Here is a 17041-nt window from a genome sequence, read left to right as displayed (position 1 = left end):
AGAGATAGAGAGAGGAGATAGAGGAAGAATGATAGGGAGAGACATAGGTCTAGAGTTAACAGGAGATAAAGAGAGTGAGAGAATGCTCATAGGAGTCTGCTGATTATTGAAATTTGATTTAGTCTAAAAATTTACAAGATCTTCTAAAACCTAAAATTTGCATTATAACTCCTAGAGATCTGAAACCGCTGTCAAACATCGTGCCAATATTTACATGAAATATAGCTTTAAGTATATGAAAGAAAAAACACATATTGAAATGTGACTTATACATAAATGTTATATTTCGTGTATATATTCTTGATGAGAGATTGAGTAAGACAAAAATGGGGAGTTAAAAACATTTCTACCTCACCACCAATGAAAATCGTGTTTTCTTAACTACAAGCATGGAAAACTAAATTATATGAGTTTTTCAAGGAAAAAGCGCATTTTTTTGCATTTACTTGCAAGTTATCAAGCAAAACTCACTGCGAGTTTTACCAAAAATCATCGATGAGTTATTGGACGAGTGACTTGCCTGGCAAATTGGTTTGCGAGTACTAGCAAATTTTGTGAGTTTTGCAACTTTGATTCATAGTAACACAAATATTTAACATGGTTCACACAATGGAAGCTACATCCACAAAGAAACAGCCGTCCACTTTCTTTTATTATCCAACGAAGAGCAAATTACAATCTGATGATATTTCGCATTCTACAACCACTTATTTATCAAGCCCTTTTTGGCATTTTACAAAGGTCAGTTTACATACCTAAATAAGAACTGATTTTTTTAATAAATAATGGGCAATTTTTGTTTCGAGGGCATTGCTCCCAGCAGCCCCTGCTGCACTCCCTATACTCCCCCGTTAATTTATTTGGGGGGAAAACATGGCTAACAAAGTCACCAAAATTTAAGCGTGGCAGCATGATCAGTCACCACATACCAATATGACTTTTGATCTCATTTTCAGTTTCACCTATGGCATATTGTAAGAATGACAATCATGCATATGTTATAAAAGCAAGCACAAGTTAATTCGACATCTATCGAATTTGCATCCTATGCAAGATTTTTCCTCATTACTAATTCAAAGAATGCCCATTGCATGGAGCTCTAAAACCTAAAATTTAAAGATTTATGACATTGTTTGATGCCAAGATGCTGTCACAGAAAGTAGTTTGTGCAACTGAAAATAACAAGGATATCACAGAGGCAAAATTATATAATGTGAAATATCAACATGATTTACAGGTTTCAAAGCTAAAACTAACATTAACTTGTGCAGACAAAACACTTGCTTAGAGCAGGACATCACAGATAAAAACCATGCTTAGATAAGGACATCAAGCCAGCAGATAAAGAAGCAGGCAGTGGATCTACAAATATAAATTAAGGAGGTTGTCTGGACTAGACATCAAAAGGAAATTCTGACAAGTGGCATCACTCTATAGAGTTTAATGACTAGTCTCTGTAAGAATTCTTATTTTTATGACTATTATGCCAAGACAGATTCCATTTAGAAAAGATTCAAATGCCAATTGCTAATGTCATCTCAATACATTACAATTGATACACCAATATAGCTAGGGCTTCTTATTTTGATTCATAAAAGTGGCACTAGTTCAAGCATCAATCTAAAAACTGTCCCTGCATTTTAAAAATGAAAAAAAATGGAAAACCAGAATAAACAGCTTCATTCATTAAAACATTAGGAAAAACACCAATTAAAGCATTTGGAATCGAATCAATTATATGGTTTATTGTTCAATAATATGAGGACCTCCGTGTCAACGTCTATCACTCATTTATCATGATCAAGTACCAAATTCTCAGCTTCCATACCTTGCAACACCTTTCAAACCAGAGCTGAAGTATGGAATGGCTTCAACTGCATTTGCTGCAATGATTGCAACAGAGTCTGATGGTGTCACAAAAAACCTGAAGACGAAACATAATAATGTAAACAACTAAACACATTTTCAGATGTCTTGCACTGCCAGCTTAAGGTTTCGATTGAAACAAGCAAGAAAGAATTACGAATTTAATTCGTACCTCTTTCCAAGAATCATATTGCGATCTGCATCACCATCAGCAGCAGCACCAAACTCTGGTGGTTCTGATGTCGGAGCCTCTTTACCCAATCCCATTCGTGCTACCAGTTCCTTGGCATATGTTAAATTTGGATCTGGATGACCTCCTCCAAAATCCTCCTACTCACATCAAAAAGTCTGAATGTGAATAGCACCCATATACAGTTAAACAACGCATGTCTAAAGTGTAGATAAAATACAATTACTCTTCATCAAAAGAAAAGAATTTCTACAAACAATCACTGTACAGTATTTCCACTAAAAAACAGATCACCTTTGGAATACAATTTATTAATGAGCTCTCATCTGCAGACAGCTCCTCAACAAAAATTCTATTAGCATATGCTCCAGCCACACCATGAAGTGCATCATAGCTGAAATACATTAGTCAGAACAGTAATATTAGGCAAAAAAGTATCAGATAAAAACTCTAAAGAAGCAATTCAATTATTTTCCACTCCTAACTAATATAAAAGTTATGAAAAGGATAAGCCTGAATATAGCAGAGATGAAAGTTCAAACAAAAGCACATCAAACTGTAAAAATTTTCGATATTTCTTGCCTAACAAGGACTCTTACCAGAATGTGAATTTGGGACATGTAAGCAACTTTTTAATGGCTTCAAAATCGAAGATAGTCCTGGAATACCAAATTTAAAGGAAGAAAAACCAATTCAGTCATCAATGTTAAACAAAATATCAGATTCAAAAAAATATTTATCTGCCTCTTCTTCTCCTACACATGTTCTCTTCTTTACTTTGATTTTGACACCCTAAAATGTTATTTTTAGTTGAACTAGCAATGCCATAACGTATTCATCATCACTTGCACTCTACATTCAACTTGAACTCGAGGGAAGGATCAAGTGAAGCGCTGACATGCATAACAAACAGTTCCTTCCCTCAATGCATGGTACATCATTAAATTTATGAGCTATTTTAAAATAAAATATTGATCATAAACTAGCAAATTTTGCCCCCATGACCTAGTATAACTTTTGTCTAGCTACTTTATGATAACCTGGGTTTCATTTCCAAATGCCTCGGATTAAGTCAGAAGCAGTAAAACAACACAAGGTATGCATATGTGAAAAGGAAAAAACAGAAATACAGATCAATGCAAAAGCAACCATTGTCTAGCATGCCACTTAAGGCTAAATTTAGGTGTGCTTGGTGTTTCTAGTACACTTACGCTAAGTATCTGAGGATTTCTAGACATTGAAATTTACAGGTATTGTTTTTCATCCTTAATTTCTTTTAAATTGACATGAATGCCATCTTCAAATGGCAAGAGATGGTATCTAGCATTCTGAGACCTTCAGCATATTCAGTGCTTCGTATGGAAATAATAAAAATAGAAGCATCATGTTATCTATTGAGAAATTTTCTAGCAAAGAGAAGGAGCTATCAGTTTATCTCCTGTAAATTTACATCAAAATAGTTCCAGCTACTGAAAAAGATAAAACACCTAACTCTGCTCCATTAAGGATTGAACATATTGCAAATGATGTACTGGCTATCAGGATAGCTAAATCCAGCAGGCCCTATGATAGAAACTTAATTCATCCTCAGAAGGTAGGTAATGAGAAAGCTAAAAACAGCAGGCCCTATGGTAGAAACTTACTTCATCAATTTGACATAATCTTCAGCAGAATCAAAGACATCCACATCAAAAGGTCCCGCAGGGCCACCAAAATGTGTTATGCCTATAGTAGATATGTCTACCTGCATTCATAGCTACATAGTATTAAACTATGGGGAATGACTGCATCAGATAAACAGACTTCTCACTGTTAAAAATGACCAGAAATTTCAATCTCATTCATGAATATTCATTTAAAATATACTAAATACTGAAGATAGAAAAAAAATTACATCTGGGAGATCTTCTGCAATGAAATACTCCTTTATTGTCGTTGTATTCTCATATATCTTGTTAGTAATCCCTTCAGGAGCTGGTCCACCATTTTCCATGTTGTACTTTATACCAAAGTCCTGTAGCACAAAGCATATGAAGTTTTTCAGAAAACAAAATTAACTAAACTGTTATTCGCATAAAATAAATAGGACCCTGCTAAAGCATAAAACTAAAGTCAGATTAAAAATATTCATCATCACTCTGAGCAAGGGTTTCTATCCTGTGTCAGATAATTATTTCTGATTTTACCCACGGGCAGGAAGTCAAAGTGCTAATGAAATAAAGCTTTATGAGCATTACATCCAAAAAATGGGTAGCATTCAAGTGCCTTAACAATCCCAGTATGCTAATATTGGTTGAGAACAAAAAATGTCTAATTCTGGAATATTCTGTTGGGTGCAAGTACTACTCTTCATGTAAACCTGTTGGATATGGGCCTATGTTTTGGTAATGCTAGATGTGGGCCTAGGTTGTAGAACATTGGGACATGAGACATGAAACCAGACTATCCTTATAATAGGGTTTGAAAATGTCATTTATAAATTCTTGGCATATAGACCTCATTTCCTCTTCAATTTGTTATACATAACATTCCCTTTTTTATGGCTAGTAACTTCAGAGCTAAGTTGCCGAATCAGGTACAGGTACGGTACAAGGGTATGGTATGCTGGTAAGTCAGATTTTAATCCCTCGATGAATAGGTAGGCAAGTCTACTTTGAGATAATTCTCGTAACATAACTGAAATTTTTTGGAATTCAGTGGCATACTCTTCTACGGTTCCATGTTGCCTTATTTGTGTGAGCTCTTTAAAGTACCATTCAGGGTGTTTTTTTATCAAACCTTTGGATAAGTTTTTGAGTGAATTAATCATAAGTAGTTATGTGTTGGTGGCCCTGGGTAATAAGGCCATGATGCCACTAATCATGGGCTGTTCCTTCCAAGGGGAGTATGGCAAATTTTATGGCATCTTCCTCCATCATGGGACCAAGTGAGAAGTAGGTGTCCATCTTTTGAACACGTGAACGTGCTGTGACCTTCCTGGATCCATCAAAATTAGAAAGGGTTATTTTACTTATCCTTTGTTTCAAATCCTTGTTGGGTTGTCTTCTTTTCCTACTAGAAATAGTTTGTATTTTAGCATCACTATAATCCCTAAATGGGACATTTCTCCTAAATTTGGGATCTGGTATTGAGTATGCTTCCACAATTTCATCAATATTATCCATGGTTGGATTATTTGCTTCCTCCTCTACTATGTGTTCTTCCCTAGGTAGGAAGGTAGGTCTTGTTCGCATAGGGTTTGATACCTTTGTTGAGATGTTATTTTCAGAGTGGTTGGAGTTGGTATCCCTCCCATTGGTTTGGTAGGGTCAAGAATTATTGTTATTCATATTTTGAATGGCTTGGAGGAGAATTTGGGTCGTTCTTTCGATTCTCTCATTTTGCTCCATGATAGCTTGAGTGGTTTGCTCCATGAAGGTCCTCAATTCGTTGCCCATTTGATCGTCCATTGTGTTGTTTGGAGTAGGATTGTTGGCGGAAGCAAGTTTTCTCCTTTCTCTTTCCAAAGCCTTTTGATCCCTTTGGCTAGGTTGCATCAACAAACCTTCATAGTATGGCAGGAAGGAGGCTCTGATACCAATTGCAATGTCCTCTTATTGGGATGTTCCTATATTTTGCCCTAGAACACTAAATGAAGTATGAGTTATATTAAGGAAGTGCAACTTGCCACTTTAAATCTTTATTTCGACCCTACAACCAAGTTAGTTATCATTATGAAAGATGAAGAAACATATAACCAGCAATATTATAAGAGAATCCTAACCATCATTGTAAATTACATAATGTGCATATGGGATTCAATAATACCTTCCCTAACAACCTATCCTTATTATGGAGTCCCTCGGAAAATCATATAAGGTGCCTCGAGCTTATTCCTTTCCATCAAGCCTAAGAATACCACATGACACCCACCATTTGGCTTCCTGGCCCCACTTGAGGATGGTGTACCTGAATGGAACTTATATGCTACTTGCATCCCTTGTTATGTATTTCATTCTTCCCTCCATAATGAGATAGTTGATCGGATGAAGTATTAAGGAATCTACACTCTAATTTATTATGCTCCATACCATAATAGCAAGGATAGAAATATATATATATATATATATATATATATATATATATATATATATATTCACAATAATATGTTAATTACATTCATTCCTACATGGAAGACGAGATAACAAATTGGTAAGATCATAGTCAATGCATTATGCATCATACCCAATTATTCTTATTAGATCTTAAGCCACTTGCTCCTTGATTGATTGCTCTTCTTCTGCCTTTTGATCCCTTCTTGGATGCTTGGAATGGAACTTGTACCTTCCCATCGATGGTGAGAAGTCATGACTCCTCATGCAGTTACAACCACTTGTAAGAGAGGCGACTCCTCCTTGTTTGACTGTTGCTTTTCATAGCTAATCACTGGCTTTGGACTGCTTTGCTTAACTTATTGAACTGCTCCTTAACATTAATTCAAATCACATCTTAGCAACATTCTTTATACTTAATCAATTGTTTATTGCTGCTTGGGGGGATCACTATCATTAGGAGAGGAGGGACGATCATATTAGAATAATATCTTTCTCTTTGTGTTATTAATGGTCATTTAAGTTGTTTCTAATTTCGCCTCTAGTTAATGATTGTTTCTTTTAGAAACATCATCTGTGTAACTCTATTTAAAGGAGCTTTGTCTCCTTGATTAATTGAACAACATCGATTCTTTGAAATCCATATGCTTTTGCATCTGTATTATGGTATCAGAGCAGAAAGAAAAATTTTGGTTTTTCTAAAAATTTTCGAATGAAATTTTTCATCACTGAAAAAACAAATCTAGGGCCTGTGATTTTTTCAGAATTCGAAATTCAATTTTTTTTTCTAAACGGTTTTCTTTCAGGTGGTTTTTTCTACTGTTCTTCGTGTTTTCTGTGGCAGATTTTTTTTAACCAGACCTTCGTCCCACGACGCCATTAATCCTCTGCGCGTGATGTGATTTTTCCCACCTGCAAATTTTTTTTCTGCCATTTTTGAACGGAAATCTGCAGTTTCGATTAAAGTTTTTACCCTTCACATTAAGTCGAAATTTTTTTCCGATTGCAGATTCTTGGTGGGTTTTTCGAGAGCTCAACTGAGTTGTTTCCATATTTTTGTGCGTCAGCCGTAAAATTTTCTCTAAATCTGTGTCAGTTGTACTTCATTTATTTTTTGAAGTCTGTACCTGTATCTGCCTCTATTTTCTGCATTGGAATTTGTGCCTGGACTTGTCTCGATGCATTGAACCTCGTACCTCAGGTTTTGTGCACTTAGCATCTTCTCAATACCTCGTTTTTTGTGCCTCGAAAAGCGTGAAGATGGTTTATGGGCATCGATGTTTGTTTCGGTTTTTATAAGTTTTTTACCTGAAAAAAATTCTGATGGGTTTTAATATTTTTTCGCTTAAAAAAGTCTCTAGGTTTTTAAATATTTTGTCCCTATAAAAAAATCATGGGAGGGTTTATGATTTTTTCCTCAAAAATTGTACTTTGCTGCAGTCTATTTTTAGTCGCACCTGGAGTTGTTGTGCGAACATCTGCACTAGTCTCTTGTTTGCAGTCTATTTTCGGGCATCTTGCTCATCTGCAATCTAAGTCACAAGATACGGCGATTTTCATGGATGAGGTTCGAATTTAATTGAATTTCAAACTTGTATAAAAATAATCGAATTTAATCAAATTTCCTCTATAAAGCACTGCTATCCGCCTCTAAACACAACTCAGTTGGTCATGCGTATTCTTCGAATATGATTTGTATCTATTGGGTCATGGGTGTCTACAACTGCTGGGTCGCCCTCGGATTTTCTCCAACAAGGGTTGCTATTCTGATAATTTATTACAAATATACATATATTTAAAAATAAACAAAATTATAGAAGGCGAATTTTATCCGATTTTTTTTTTGAATTTTCCCCTTGTCGAATTTCATCTGAATTTCATGGCTGTCGAATTCGAATTCGAACCTTGTGACTTAGTCTGCAATAGTTTGGAGGGTTTGTCGATTTTTTCCTCAAAATCGTGACAATTGTTCTTGGTGTGTCTCTAGTTACAGGGAGGAATAGTTCTCCAACATCAGGTTGGACGGTTGGTGTTGTTTTGGGTATCTCCACAAGCTCTGCAGTTTTTGGGAGGGTTGGTGGCAGACTCATCTCAAGTGGCAGAGTTAGTGGCAGGCTCTTGTCTTCTGTTGCAGCATTTTCTGAGAAGAAGGGGGCAACCTTCTCTGTTATTTCTCTTGGTAGTTAGAACGATGACCATTAAGGGAGGGTATTAGAATAATATCTTTCTCCTTGTGTTATTAATGGTCATTTAAGTTGTTTCTAATTTTGCCTCTAGTTAATGATAGTTTCTTTTAGAAACATCATCTTTGTAACTCTATTTAAAGGAGCTTTGTCTCCTTGATTAATCGATTCTTTGAAATCCATATGCTTTTGCATCTGTATTAGATCAAACATTATTCAATGTGTAATAATCCTTATTAACACGGCCTGCTGTAGAACACAAACTGTTACTAACATCATCACCATCGTTGGGGGGAGGGAAAATTGTGTAGTCTTATTTAATAAGACAATATTCTAAATGTATAGATATATCCCATCTATTATTTATTTGTTCTTCTTAAAGGTAGATCGTTAGGAGTGTCATGGTGGGGGCATGACATAGCTCCTAACAATTTGCTTCTAGAATTTTTCAGAATTCACATTCCTTAAGTTCAAAGATTAGATTCAAAGAGCATTTGTATAACAGTTTCAACATCAGCTAATATTATTTGCTCCAACAGCCCACTCTTTACTAAAACATTCCTTCTACAATTAATTCCTCAAGTTCTCATCTACACACTCATGTTCCCATTTGCCAACTCATTCTCCTCTTATGATACCTAATTGATGTCCTTTGATGCTCTATATTAGCATTTTAGCTTGTACCTTTCAAGACAACACAATTAAGAAAAAGTTTAAGCTAAAACATTTCTTTGAATTTGATGGGAAAGCTCCCTTGTAACACAAACTAAACCCTAGAACTCTTAACAATCAGTTTTAAGTATGTAATACAAACAAACACTTGCCTTTTTGGTTCTCGAGCAAGGACATTATAGGCTAATTAGCTCTTGTTCATATATTCCCAATTGGTGATTGAGCTGATTGAAAGGTGAAGAAACTGATCTACTACAAAACCTACCAAAGTACAAACAATCGATCTGCTATATTCTCATGTGACACCCAAAATTCCACATGTAGTTGTGAATGCTGAAAATTGAAATATATTCATTTGAATGGTGGTTAACATCATTTGGATTGGTTATTGCTTGAATTGATTCATTGACAAATATTGGACCTATAAATGTCAAGTCCTATATAAACTTTGAATGCCAGAATTCTTCAATTCTAGTTGGGATTATTCAAAATATGAGGCATTGTTCTTCCCATTGCCACGTTTGTTTTTCTTTCTTCTTCATCCAAGATTGTAGGAGCAGCTTTCCAATGTCAGATTTCTAAATATAATCAAAATTGAATCTCCTCAAGTTGTACAAGATGTCTTCTTGATCTTGTTCAACCCACTTTGAGTGTTCGTAACTTTTTAGTACCACGAATGGTCATATGCTAATATAGATGGACAGATGAAATTCTCTCGTGCGCCACAATGGATGCCAAAAACTATTAGTATTTTATATTTTAATTTTTCACCTTCAGAAGAACACAAAATGAAACAGCATGAAGGTAAAACCTTTGTCAAATTAGAAAGGAAAGCTCCTCCCTTGTAACAAAAACTAAAACACTAGAACTCTAAGCAATTGGTTTCAGTATGCAATACAAACAAACACCTATATTTTGGTTCTCGAGAAAAGGCACAGGGCTTGTCAGCATTTCTATTGAAAACAAGAGAGCTTTATATCTTTTCTCTTGAAAGCTAACACCTGGAACAACTAACAAATACTCACTATCTAGCTAAAAGCATAAGTACAACACAAGAATTGCATTAAAAAGAACAAACACAATTCAGTAAACCAATTAGGTGCTATCATATACAAAGCCACAATAACTTCTTTGATGCAACCTACAATACAAAGCCTGCTCTTTTCAAGAAAGACTATTCGATTTGACAAATCAACAAACACAAGATTATACCAGACAATTTGAACAATAATCATAGTAAATGTGTAAAATTCTCATTTCTTACAAATCTAAATGCATAATAGTTCCTATGCTAAGAATAGTTCACTTGCAATCCATGCAAGCTTTAAATACAAAATTGTCTCGAAATAGTCATCTAAAATCAGAAATATTGAACTAGAACAGCCCTAAATAGACCTTCTAATGATCTAAAAATGGTTGTCTCCCAGAAATAGCAACAGCTATTTATAGTTCTGGCTAAAAGTAACACACGGTAAAAATAGCCAATCTAGTGCTCATTTGGCTGCTCTCAGTGAATCTAATGCGACTTCTTCACTCTGACCATCATAGATCCTCTAAAGAAACTAGAAACTACACTCTAACAGCCATTGGCAATCACCAAACAACCTTGTCCATGATGAAGACCTCTTATGAAACAAATCATCAAACTTGAAGTGCCTTGAATAGGAGTAAACAAAATGATTATCTTGAAAGAATGAAAACAAGCATTGATCCTTAGCAACACACAGCAAAATTTGCAAGTAAAGAACAATTTGCTTAAAAACTTTCTTTAGTAGAGAGTAAACTTTTGAGACGATTGATGCAACTTTTTTATGTTTTCATGTTGAAACTTGAACTTTTTCATGCCAAGCACACTTTATATGTCCCTTGGGCAACTTTTCTAATGTTTTGATGTCCTCACATGGTTCTACCCTTGCATAAGTGCTCTTTTTGACCCCTGATGACCTTTTTGAACTTAAAACTTGCCATTACTCTCTCTAGGCACATTCTTGAAACCTTCTTGCACTTTTTCTTCTATATTTCATGTTGTTGAGTTCACTTAAGTGACTTGGGGGCATATATTTTGGACTCTCATGCACTTTCCATCATTATTGTAAGTTATGAAGCAAGTATTTTAGACCCTTGTGCACTTTTTGTTATTATCCAGTTTACATTGTCACTTAAGTGAAAAAGTGCCCTCTTTAAAAATAAATTGCCTATCAGATAAACTCCTAGATGAGGATACATAGCATAAATTAGAAATGAAATCCAGGACTTGTTATCTGCATTACATGATAAATGGTAGACTAATACAAGACTTATGTTGTGAAGGATCGAAATCTGATGCAAAGTATATAGGTTGCCATGAAAATGTAATGGTTCAATTTAACTAGAATGTTTATCCAAAAAATCATTTAACAAATGTAGCTAAAAAAGCATCATGCAATGCTTTCTTGGAACATCTCTTCTTTTAGGGAAACATCACTTATTTCAAAAATTCAGAAAGTTGAATTACCTCATGCGGACCTCCTGGATTATGGCTGGCTGTCAATATAAAAGCTCCAGATGCTTTCTCTCCCTGCATTTACAAGTTGCATTATATAAATGAGCTGTCATATGGTATAAAGACAAACAAACAAACAAACAGTGATGAGAGCATGAATATGCTACTGACTGCTATATCAAAAACATTATATTTACTTTAATACAGGGTCAAAGAAGATCCTATCTCAACAACATCAAGTGCCGAGAAGATTTTTCTTGTCAATAACTTGTCAGGACACTAATATACTTCTGGAGCTCATTTACCTAATGTCATTATTAACTTCTGATTATTGGACGAATACAAAAACTTTATAACTTTTTGGAGACATAAAACAATGTCAATGTCAAGCTTACATCTGCCCCCACTCTGTCACGTATAACTGCTGACACTGCAGGTGTTGAAAGCAGTCCATTTTGGCCTATCCAAATGCGCCTGACTCCATTTGCAGCTGCCATCTTTACTATTATCTGCCAGTTCCAACCATGCAAAACAAAAAGTAATAAATATCATGGCAATGATCCAGTTGATTTTCAATTCTCAATAAATATGCAAAAGAGATCAAGCAATGAAAACCTGAATAGCCTCTTCTGAATAATAACGTCCATCCCCAGACACAACTATTGTAGATCCTGCAAGAGTTAGTAAAAATTATGAATATGCTATTCCTAATTTGGATAATTTATGCTATTTTAAACATAACAAACATGATATTCTTCTCAATATACAGGAATTGAGATTTTAGCATAAAAGCTCCCAAGGAAAGCTATGCATGTTTCTTAAAATTCTAGACCATATACATTTAACTCTCCATAACATTGAACCTGCAGACCATTTCTTTTGTTTGATCTAAATGTTAAGAATTCTTGAATTGAAAACTACATAAAATCCCTTATTTTTTTCAAGGTTGCAGAAAAAGCTCTAAAACCTGTCCTGAAATTTCAATGAAAGCTAAATGACCCGGTTTTCCAAGGACTATGTCAGCCATATGTGAGAGATTAAAAGCACGCCAAAACATCCAGAAAACCTTTACTAAGCATTTCCCAATATAGAAATACTTCCTCATTGTAAACACAGCTAAACAACCTGGCTTTTAAAAAGATACTTCTCCATAATTTGTCACATGTTATTGCTTTAATTTATCTTTTGCAAGACAACACAAAATGGAACAGTATGAGGTAAACCCTCTTTTCAAATTCAGAGGGGAACCTCCCCAAGATCTAAACTAAAACTAAACCTAAGCTAAAATAACACTACACTAAAACTATAGAGAAGATTGGATATACAAATATGCACATTATACAAGATTCACTAAGAGTGTTTTGCATAAACAGAAATGATTATGTGCTTATGTTTCTGCCTGGGATACATGTGCTGAACTATTAGCAGTCATGTCTTACAAATGAAATTTTCAGATATCAAAAGAGAAAAACTACTAATCTAAACAAACAAATGAGACTTTCCAATTGCCTAAAGCAAAGACCAGTTATTCAATGCAAACAAGGATTGAACGAATATGGCACATGATTTCTAGAAATATATAGCTAATGTAATGTCCCCTTTTGGGATTGCCCTGATCTTGCCCTTGTAAATATCAAAGTCTGCTAATTTTCACCCTATTAATTCTGATATTAGATATTGATCCATTGACTTTCTTGTCTTCTTTGATCTTATGGATGGTTCCTCCAATTCCTCCTTCTCAATTGAATTAATCTCTTCTTTATATCTTCATTTGTGGGAAGTCACACCTCTTCATAAGAAATGAGTCATCACTATTCATTGCTGCTCTTTGAGAACAATAAATTATTCTTCAAATTGATCTCCCTTGGATGTCCTCCTCAAATGAGACTTTCTCCTTTTTATATCCTCCAATGTGAGGGAGAGGTCACACCTCTTCATCATGTATGCCCCTTTGGCAAGAGACAACACCCTTTCCACCATTAGCACCCTTTGAAAGAGTGCAACTCTTCATTATTTCTGCCTTTTGAAAGGAACACAACCTTTCACATTCAGATCTGCGCTTATGATTCCCCAAATTATCCCCTCAAATGAGGTTGTCTTCTCCCTTTTATATCTCCTGTTCGAGGGAGTCACAACTTTCATTTCATGCCTTTGACCATTCATTAACTTAATTAATAATTAATAATATTTTATATTTTAATTTTATTTTTATTATTATCATTTATCATTAAATTGTATTTCAAAGTGGGGACATTACAGCTAAGCTATATTCAAATCCACAACTCAAGTAAACAAAAGTCATAATACTTAGCTTGACTTAGTACAATCTACTTTCAATTTACTTAATTAAATTGCAAAGCCACGTTCAACAATAACTTCAACTTTAATAACAGTTTCTGTAGCATAAGAGTAGAATCAACTACTATTAAGAATATCTTGTGCCCATAACACTTATTTGTAGGTTACAATTAATAAGCTTTTAAGGATTTGAGAATAATGTTTAGATATCCCAAAAAAGAAAAGTTTTAGAGCAACCACCTAAAGCTGTAGAAAGAGATGCCACTTGACAATAATTAAAAACAAGGGCTAACCCTTGACCATAATTAAAACTCCATATGTTCACAGAATCAACTCTATGCTTTCCCACCTGCCCTGATGTCTATATTAGTTAACTTATATTCATGCACAATCAAAATGTATTTAACTGATGCTTCAAGAGAATTTATACAAGTTAAGGTTCGTTATAGTTCAACAAACCTTTTGTTTTGATCCTATAATTTAGGAAACCCCATACTATTATTTTCTACTTGGATGTTGTTACTACCTCACTCAACAACCATATCATCAACTATATTAGGAAAATATTTAATTAAACCTATTTACAATGACCCTATTGAATAACTTTTATTTACCACACCACTAGACTATGGTGTAATCATGTAATATATATTCCTAACAGTCTAGTAATAAATCCAACTTAAGAATCTTTTTGGTATCTGCGTTGCAAGTAAGCTGGACGGTTAATAAAGGAAATCAAAATGGCGAAGAAAAGAAAAATAGAACTTGATAAATAAGAATTTAAGAAATAAATAGCCAGGCTTAAGAGTAAACCAAGAATAAACAGTAGCAACAAACAAATCCTGCATTTAAGCTTGATTATGTCCCAATCAACTAAACCGCAAAATAAATACCCTCTATCAAACATATATCAGACAGGGTTCAATCTCACCAAATTCAACACGTAGAGTTGTTATAAAATACAGATCTAGAACTGTGCAAGGATTACCATATGTTTCAAATACTACTTTAGCAGAGTAACATTTGCAATGAAATGGATTTAATTATAGAATGCTCATCCTAGTTCAACAGATAAAATACTCTGGTGAAATACCAAAAACATTCAATTTTCGCAATGAAAATTTGAATGATGAGTTTGCAAGTAGTCCTTAAGTCTACTATAAGGTACCTACAGATCCAAAAAAATGTTCACACTTTTCAATCTTTTTCTCATACAAATTATTTTACGAACTTTTGCTTCAGTTGATATTGTTTGAGTTACATCAGAAACTAGTGTTAAAGTATCCATTTTGCAAAAGGCAAAATATAGAATATTAGAATAATCCTATCTAAAATTAAAATGCATAAGCAGGCAATTAGATTTTGATCTATACTGATAATTTCTAGTTGTCTCTACTTGCAAAAGCAGAAGGAATAAAAAAAGCTACTAGTTTCTTTAACCTAATTATAAATTTTAAACTGTTATTTGCTCCCTACAATCAAAATATAAATAAAAAAGCTTACCTTTTATTTTCTCCACTGACAGTGCATTGAAAGTTGCTTGAACGAAGTTCTGCAAATAATTCTCTTGCTTGAAGACTTTAACCTGAAAATAAGAACCGAATGTGTATAGCCTATCTTAGAAAGCTCCATAATATCTTAATAAACACATAAAAAGGGACAAACAAACATGGAAACTTCTTGTAATGGGCAGTGAGATTATATGAGATGGAATATAAAGAGTCAAAAATTGAAATCCACGTGAGATATACATCAGCAAAAGTATATGATCAATAAATATTAAAAACCACTTGCATGAGACCAGGAGACCAGTTCTACAAATGCTTGAAAGAAGATTTAGCTTTCAATATTCTAAACAATAAGTGATAGCTGAATAGGCCAGTAAATCTCAGAGAAATTCTGGCCCACCATGGCAATGATAGTGTGTTAGTTTGACTGTTTGATGGAATCTGTCAAATTGACTGATGGCTGCTCCCCACTCTCTTCCTAGATGGAGAGGAAACCCCAGCAGCAGTTTCTTATACTACAAGTTGAGTGCCCCCACCTGGCCCAGATTTATTTAGTATTGGATACAACATAAGGTATTAGTTCCAATAGAATGAGCATTTGGCCATAGTGGCGACCATGACTTTGATCAATTAATCCACAATGAACTATAAGTTTTATTCACAACAAGAATTATTATTGTATCCCACATTTCCCTGGAAAATAAACGCATGTACAAATCCCAAGGCCCCCTCTTTCTCTACCCCTCAATATGGATTTTATTAGGGAAACTCATTTTGAAAATTAAAAAAAAATCATAATCCACTGTGGGCTAAAGCATGTACATGAGGTAAAAGAGAGGCACAAAAAGTCAAAAAAGATCTTCACCATAACCAAAAAAGAACCTGAGAACTATCATGACAGAGTTACTGTTCTACAATCCAACATATATAAGATTAGAAGGGCCAAGTTCAACCACATCAACTGCATGGAAGGACCCCGCCCATCCCACATTAGACATGCCTATTACCAATGAAGTATAAAAGAGATCATTCCAATTATTCAATGATCACTTATCAATCATCATCCCAATCATTCAAATCAAGCAACAATCAAGCCGCAAATCATCCTATCAAATCAGCATACATTCAATCATCCTTCACCAATATATCAAACCCGCCTTCATTACATTATCACTCACCTATACCTCAAATCATACAATCAAAGGAATTCATTTAATCAATCAATTATTCATCAATCATTCAACCATTAAAGGATAGAAGGGATAACTACAGCAATATTGACACCTAGTTGTGCAATTATATATTCTGTTTCGTGGTATGATCTAAATACATAGTAATAATGTTTATATCTGCATTCTCCAGATATACTGTTGTTTACAATTATTCAATATAGCATAATGTCACCATACATATACTTCTGCATATTTATGACAAGTTATGCTGCTGTTATTATTATTTATACATGTTCTGGACACACTTCTGCATATTTATGACTAGTTATATGCTGCTGATAATATTGTTTATACATGTTCTGAAAATAGATCTGATTATGAGTATTCTGTAATAATCTGAATGCTTCTCAGCCATGATGGAAGGTGAGAAGGTTATCAGTAGGGGTAACGGTGTTGGGGTCACCTCTAAGCACGCCACCTCATATGTATGGCAGAGTCCACATGAGGCCAAAGGGGGGCGAAGGTGCTCTGCCTTTGGGCTTAGGAGGGTTAGACTTAGGGCACCCTATTGGGGTAAAT

The 17041-nt window shown here is 34.6% G+C and overlaps 1 protein-coding gene across 2 annotated transcripts in view; it reads right to left on the bottom strand.

Annotated features, from left to right (window-relative positions):
- The window catches only part of LOC131031010 (phosphoglucomutase, cytoplasmic), a 56938-nt gene that overhangs the window by 31646 nt on the left and 8251 nt on the right, over positions 1–17041 (bottom strand). For both annotated transcript variants that reach the window (XM_057962009.1, XM_057962010.2), the window contains exons 3-12: positions 15286–15367; positions 12100–12155; positions 11880–11993; positions 11497–11559; positions 3951–4070; positions 3700–3800; positions 2656–2715; positions 2351–2450; positions 2039–2196; positions 1829–1924 (exon numbers count right to left, since the gene is read on the bottom strand). In XM_057962009.1, coding sequence (XP_057817992.1) covers positions 1829–1924; positions 2039–2196; positions 2351–2450; positions 2656–2715; positions 3700–3800; positions 3951–4070; positions 11497–11559; positions 11880–11993; positions 12100–12155; positions 15286–15367 — 950 coding nt within the window. The remainder of the gene's footprint in view (positions 1–1828; positions 1925–2038; positions 2197–2350; positions 2451–2655; positions 2716–3699; positions 3801–3950; positions 4071–11496; positions 11560–11879; positions 11994–12099; positions 12156–15285; positions 15368–17041) is intronic.

Source organism: Cryptomeria japonica, chromosome 3 (genome assembly GCF_030272615.1).
Source record: "Cryptomeria japonica chromosome 3, Sugi_1.0, whole genome shotgun sequence".
In the NCBI taxonomy this organism is placed as follows: Eukaryota; Viridiplantae; Streptophyta; class Pinopsida; order Cupressales; family Cupressaceae; genus Cryptomeria; species Cryptomeria japonica.
Note: the sequence above shows the minus strand (reverse complement) of the source record. Positions and strands in the feature narration are given on the sequence as shown.